Raw genomic sequence first — 6857 nt, forward strand, 5'->3', positions numbered from 1 at the left:
AAAATATATAAGGCTTTACTAAGAAAACAATTGCATCTCTTCGTAGATTTATCTAGATCACCAATCAAATTTAATGAGTGAAAAATATATCTAAGAAATTTCTTGATAGAATGTTTACCCACCCCTTGGATTGTCATAAGTGCTCCTAGATGCTCATTCTCCTCATGTGATATAGTCGAATGACTTAGCTAGGTGACCCAATCACTTCTTTCTTACAATTAAATCCTCACCCCCATCCTACCCTGCCCTCATCTCAAGACTCGACCTACTATACCAACTTCTCCTCCCACCATTTTGATAAAGATCATATACTTATTTTCTTTGAACTAAGTTTCTCTTCATTCATAGTGAAAAGATCCCATTACTTTGTATTTTATAGTTATGAGATAAGATATTAAGGGTAATGTTAGACTTCGTATAATAGGAGGCAACAAATATGACCCTTGATTCTCTACATCAGAGTTAAGAGAAATTTTATTCTTCTATCTTTGTAGTTCTTTCTACCTCTTTGATTTTCCTTTTTCCTCTTCTTTCTCTTTCCTCATCATTTTTTTTCTGGGTGTTAGAGACTAGCTTTATTGATGGTTTGAATATTAATTCGAATCTAAGTCATCTAATTATAGATTGAGAGTGATCTAATTAGTAATCATAACATATTTGGTAATAAATTGATTCAATCTGATTATGTTGTAATCTAATTAACTTCACATACACATATGTAAGATTTATACTAACATTACAAATAGAATATTTAGATTTTTATCTTATAACCATTTGAAATGCTTAACTTTTTTTTCTTGTTTTCTAATGTAAATTTTTTAAAAACACAATGAAATAAATAATAAAATACTACATATAGGATGATTGAATTAGTGGATACACTATGTAAATAATTTATTGGATAATTTGATGAGTTCATTTTCTTATTAGATATGGATTGGGGTTATGAGTGATCCAACTTAGAATTTAATCCGTAAACCATTGGGAAATCATAAAAAACGATTAGATAATTTATTATTATTATTATTTGAGGGGAAAAAAATGGGTATTAATATTTTATAAAGAGTATTTACATGTCCGAGGACAAAAAGAACAAAAATATTAAAAAAAAAACCCTATGGGAGGGGTTAGACAAAAGGAGTAGTGAGCATTAACTGATGACAAAGCATCATTTGGAGTTGGTTATGCATAATTAGTGCTGAGATCGACCCATTGCAGATGCTTGATCACCATTAGCCATGATTGATTGAAGTTTGTGTGGTTGTTCTAATAAATCGAATTCTTAAATAAATTGAGCTAATTGTTCCGAATAATTCTCAAATCTGAATTTGCTAACTATGATATGGATTTGTGTTGGACAATGTTGATCTAGAACATATTATTTACTTGTTCCAAATTAGCAATCTTGATACTTTACAAAAAAAAAAAAATCAATTTTGATACTTGGATCCGTAAGTAGGGATCTTCCTATAGGTTTTCAATCACAAGTGGTAAAAAAGAAATTTAAAGGATTTTATTGGTAAATATAAATTAAGCACATTTGAGATGATTTTTCCTAAATTGTGTATAGATATGTCACAAACAGTTATAAATTAAATTATGAAGATAATTGTTATGTGGTCTTGTAGCTTAATTGGTTAGAGCGCTGGTCTTATGAGCCGAAGGTCTTGAGTTTGAGCCTCGCTAGGACCACATAGCCATTACTACATAAATTTCTTCTACCATGTTAATATTTCTTACTTGATTGAATAATAGCTACATTTAATTTAAGGTAACTTGACCTAATCTCGTATTCGATTATTGATTATCACGAGTGTCTTTTCTCTGTTGGTACATATCTAGCCATCAACACCAAAGCATGGACACCTCAAAGAGGTCATACAGGTATCATAGAAGGCTTATTTGGAGTTTGCATCAAGAAAAAGTGACATCAGTTTTTGAATGTTCGTCTTCAGCCCCTTTTCGGTTAGCTTCCTTAACCACATGGAGTCTATCGCCAGTTGGATGCCATAAAATCAAGGATATTATGTTTCTCAAAGCTACTTTTGTTTCTATTAGTCTTTCATATACTCCATGTGCTCTAAACTCTGTTGCAGATGACCTGGTTAGAAAGGCTCTATCTAGCATGTGTATGACAGATTTGTTGTATTCCATTATTTGGCTTTCTAGACTTTGTGAGTCAGAAGCTTTAGGTTGTACACATGATCTATCTTAATAAACTTTCTTTCTAAAAAATATATATATATATATATAAATAAATCCTAGAATGTAAAATCAACATTTACAAATTTCTTGCTTGATAGAAGGATAACTGCCATTTCAATTAACCTTAAAGTTATGTCTACCTGCAAGAGAAAGAGGAAAGGTAAATATTAAATCAAAAATAAAATAGAAAGTTTTTCATGGGGAATCTCTCCCCCAAGGTATGGGCGTTTTAAATTGTCAACCTCCTTGCTATAGTCTACCTCAACTCCCCCAATGTTTATTTATTATGTAGGTGATAATGGATGTCATTTGATGATGAGTTAAGTCCATATTACATGGTTTACACACTTTTCACAAACATTTACAAATTTCTTGGTTGATTCAAGGATACTATTTTAATTTAAGGTAATCATAATCTTCATAAAGGGTTGCTTCATACTTAAATCAAAATTTACAAATTTTTTGCTTGATTCAAGGATATCTACCATTTAAATTATGATAACCTTAACCTTATTCCTCTTGCAAATCCAATGATTAGAACATTGAGTTACAGGACTACATTGACACCCGGGTGCAATTTCCTCTCAAATGGATTACTTTATTATTTTCTCATTTCTATTCTAAATATATAGGTTTCATGTGAATAATATCTTTTTCACGACACCCATTAGTATATCATGTAGATTTCTCTTCACATTGGCGGTGTAAAAAGGAAGCTGATCTGAGCTCGGAATCAAGGCTTGAAAAAATCGATGAATGGGATTGAGAATCGACTGGGACTAGGGGTGTCAACCGGTCGGGCCGGTCCGGTTTCAATTGGGCTTAATCGGGCTTGAGGACTTTCAAAGGCTACACCGTGTCCGCCCATTTAACTAATCGGGCTTAGTTATTGAGGGCATGGTACACTTTATATTCGGTCAGTCAGCCTCGGGCTATAATCGGACTACTTTAATCGGGCTTTAGTCGAGCCTTAATCGGGCTACGGACATGTTTAATGTTAAACGGGTTTTAACCGGTTTTTAAACGGGCCCTCTTTAAAATGTGCACTTATATTCCGGCCCACTCATGCAAGCCCAAAAAAATGAAAATAAATTAATAAATGATACCAAATATAACCATTATTTAAAATGTGAACATGTCTTTACTTTTTACTTTTTATTCTTTAATTTGGAGGGGGGTAAAATAGGTATTCTACAATCATTAAAGGGTCGGGCTAAGTCGATGCACAATAGGCCGGTCTCGGTCGGGCGCCTGACGATCCAAGTAGCAAAACCGAGACCGACCATTTATAAACGAGCCGGGCTCAAGCACGACGCATTTAATAAACGGTTCGGGCTGGGACGGTCTATAAACGGTCGGTCCCGATCGATTTAGTCGGGTCGGGCCACGAATTGACACCCCTAATTGGGACCAGCCCCAAAAATCGATGAATGTGAGCCTATGGCACAATGGTTAAATTGCCCCTCTGAGACCCTGTAGTAGCAGAAGCCTTGTCCACTGGATTGTTTTTTTTCTTTTTTTTCTGAATATTCAAGCCGATTTTGATTCCGATTCCGATTCCGATTCCTGGTTTAAAAACCCTGCTCGGAATAAAATAGGAGAGCCGTCTCTATCAACGTTGTCGTCGTTGGTTTTCCTGTCGCTGTATTCCTTATTATTGCTGGGACTCATACGGATCACCCAACACCTTCAAATGAGTTGGGAAGTCAGTTGTTGGGACTTTGATTGATATGCAGAAGGAATTTGTACATATTTGTTTGAGTTTCTTTTTATTTCCCCTCCGACATTTTGACCCATCCATGGCATTCCATATCCACATTTACAATATTTTCAATTTCTCTTCTCTCTTATCTCCAAGCTTTTCTTCTCCTTTACTACTACTTCCACTAATTATATACTCCACATTCAATATTGTCACCTTCCCAAGACACCTCTGTGGACCATGTGCTTCTTCTTCTCTGGTATGGCATCCTTACCCATCTGTACTTTTTGTTTCTCTTCTTTCTATTTTTTTGTCATTCTGTGTAGAAATGTCCCAGACTCCTTTTGAGTTAGGAGGATCCAGGCTTGGGGTTTGGGGAATTATGGGTGGTAATTTGTTGGTAATCTAGTTGTTTCAATTTCACGAAATGGGTCTTTCTTATTTGCTATATTGATTTAGTTGGTACTTCAGTATTGTTTTGAACATTTTAAGAAATCTTTCTCTGATAACATGCATTGCCCAGATCTTGATTGGTAGGGGCTTTCGGATGCTTTACTGCAAGAATTGCTGATTTATCTGATAAGGAGTTTAGTTCCAAAGAAATGTCAAGCAATTAAGCATGGGGCTTTCATGAATCAGATTGTAAAACTTCATGTTTATGTTGATAATATCTATAACAAATGATACACCAATGCCTTCTTTTTTTTTTTCCTGCACTTGGGGTCAGTGAAACATTATACCTTTGGACTAATATTGTGTCGATACTGTTACTATCTCAAGCTTTATTTGGAAGATTGACTCTAGAGTATTTCCTGGATTCATAGTTTGACCTCTTGTGCTAGAGATAGAGAGAATCAGTTTCAGTGTTCCACCCATTTATAACACTGATCATCCTTATCATTGAGGATGGGGTGATTGAATAATCCACTCAATAGAGTAGTCAATGGATCAAGTAATCTTGAGGAGAATGCTGATCGTGGAAAGGTTAGAAGTTGGGAATAGCTCCTCTAAGACCATAGCCTGCACTGTTATAGATGCCAGTTTATGTGTGTGTGTGTGTGGGGGGGGGGGGGGGGGGGGGGTTGTCACTTGCCTGGACTGCATGGATAAACTTAAAAGGGCTGCTTCGGCATTCACTATTCTCATGTGTAAGACCGTTCCACATTACCTCCACTTTGTATTTGAAAAAGCAGAGAGAACACATCTGTGGTGAAGATGGGATCAAATCTTTGTATTTTATCTTTCTTGTAATAGCTTCTTTGGAAATGAATCCAGATGCAACTGTAAGCCTCACATATTGGGAAGCAAACTAATTCAAATGCATACCCTATTAAGAATGTGTTCCGAATTCATAAAATGTGTTGATTAAACTATTAAAACAGCAGTTGAACTTTAGTTAAGTCTGATATTTTGTTTTCAGTGATTGTTAAACCTTGAACGTATGAAATAAAACTGAAATCTTTCTAATATCCCTCCAGGCTTGTTGAATTGCTTTGATGCATAGAACCTATAATTATCCAACTCATGAGGATCAAATATCATTTACTGTTAACTGTGCCTCTCTCACAACCATGGTTTTAGGACTGCAATTGCCAGTAGTTCCTACTTATCCTGTAAACTTACGTAGGTTTTCCACTCTTTCTCTTTTCCCTTTTGGAGTGACCATATGGCCTTCATTTTCTGAGTACCAAGGGCTATTCTTGTTGTCCTTGTGACCTGCCAACCAGTTTTAGACAATATTGTGTTCCTGCTACCATGATTTAATGCAATTGCCATACTTTTGGATCTAATGATGGTACACACTCTTTGTACACATGGGCACATGCTCTTCGATTTCTGTGAATGATAGGATTTGGCAATCCTCCACCCTCATTTTTTTTTTGGCGGGGGGTGGGGTAAGTTCTGTCTGACCCAAGGATCCATCGGCGCCTGCATATTCCTTGGTAACTCCCATTTCAGTGGGTGCTGAAGTGTCTTTGAAATTCTGATGCTTATCTCTGTGGAGCTCAGCTGTCACAGCTACAGTCTCAAGGTGCTCTCCCTGCCTCTGTGATGATACATTTGATGCAATTACCATAATTTGAATCTAATTATGACAAAAAATCTTTTTACACATTTCGTGGGAAGCCTTAAGATTTTATTGAAAGCATAGAAATTTCAAGGTGGTACTATTCTAAAACAACAATGGATTGTTGTCTGTGTTTTCTCAGTAACCAGACCTTTTCCCATAATGATTAGTTAGTTTTTTTCTTGTTCTGAACAAAATGACCAATTGTTTACCTATCAATGATTCAAGTTCACATTTGATCATATGGGTGGGGAAAACATCTTGTGCTGCTTTGTTATTACCCCACCCATCCCTACCCCCCAAACAGGAAAAATAAAAGAAGGAAAAAGAAATAAAAAGTTTGTTACTTCACAGGTTTTGTTGTAGTTATGCATTGTAGCCATCAACTTAAACTTCCATTAATCCTAATTAAAATTTGCCACGATTTAATGTATTTGGTGTTCTTTCTGGGAGAGGGTTGGGCATGCCGCCAGCTTTAATTAAGCTAGCGGCATGCACCAATCGCCGTGCTGGACATAGGAGGGCAAGGGGGTCTTTTCTGAATGGGGAGGGGAGAGGATGACACATTGTGCCCCGTCTTTTCCCTTGTTTTTATATTTCTTTGAGTTCAGTTTCTATTCAGCTGGGACTTCAAGAATTTTCTAATCACCATGGAAGTTTCTGTTTCAGGTATTTGTTAGATTGTATATAGTCATCACCATTCTGGTGAATAATAATGGGTTCTGGAGACTGGTTTAAGACCATAATTAGCCGAAAGAAAGTGAAAGAGGAAAAACAACAAAAGGTAAATATATTTATTCATTTTTTTCCTTCACAGTTTTGTGTAATTTTTTCTTTCTCCACCCCCCCCTTCTTTTTGTTTTCTTTTTTTGGGGGGGGGGG

General features: G+C 36.0%; 1 protein-coding gene across 5 annotated transcripts in view; it reads left to right on the forward strand.

The window, feature by feature from the left end:
- Positions 1 to 3839: 3839 nt before the first annotated feature.
- Positions 3840 to 6857, forward strand: part of LOC122074735 (protein IQ-DOMAIN 10-like) — a 48880-nt gene continuing 45862 nt past the window's right edge. Inside the window, exons 1-2 of one of the 5 annotated variants that reach the window (XM_042639690.1) lie at positions 3840 to 4166; positions 6645 to 6759. In XM_042639690.1, coding sequence (XP_042495624.1) covers positions 6691 to 6759 — 69 coding nt within the window. In that variant the 5' untranslated portion in view covers positions 3840 to 4166; positions 6645 to 6690. Of the gene's footprint in view, positions 4167 to 4278; positions 4308 to 5916; positions 5940 to 6644; positions 6760 to 6857 lie in introns of those variants that run through there. The other 4 variants (XM_042639686.1, XM_042639689.1, XM_042639688.1 and 1 more) reach the window with 4 other exon arrangements.

The sequence above is a fragment of the Macadamia integrifolia genome, chromosome 3 (genome assembly GCF_013358625.1).
Source record: "Macadamia integrifolia cultivar HAES 741 chromosome 3, SCU_Mint_v3, whole genome shotgun sequence".
NCBI lineage: Eukaryota > Viridiplantae > Streptophyta > Magnoliopsida > Proteales > Proteaceae > Macadamia > Macadamia integrifolia.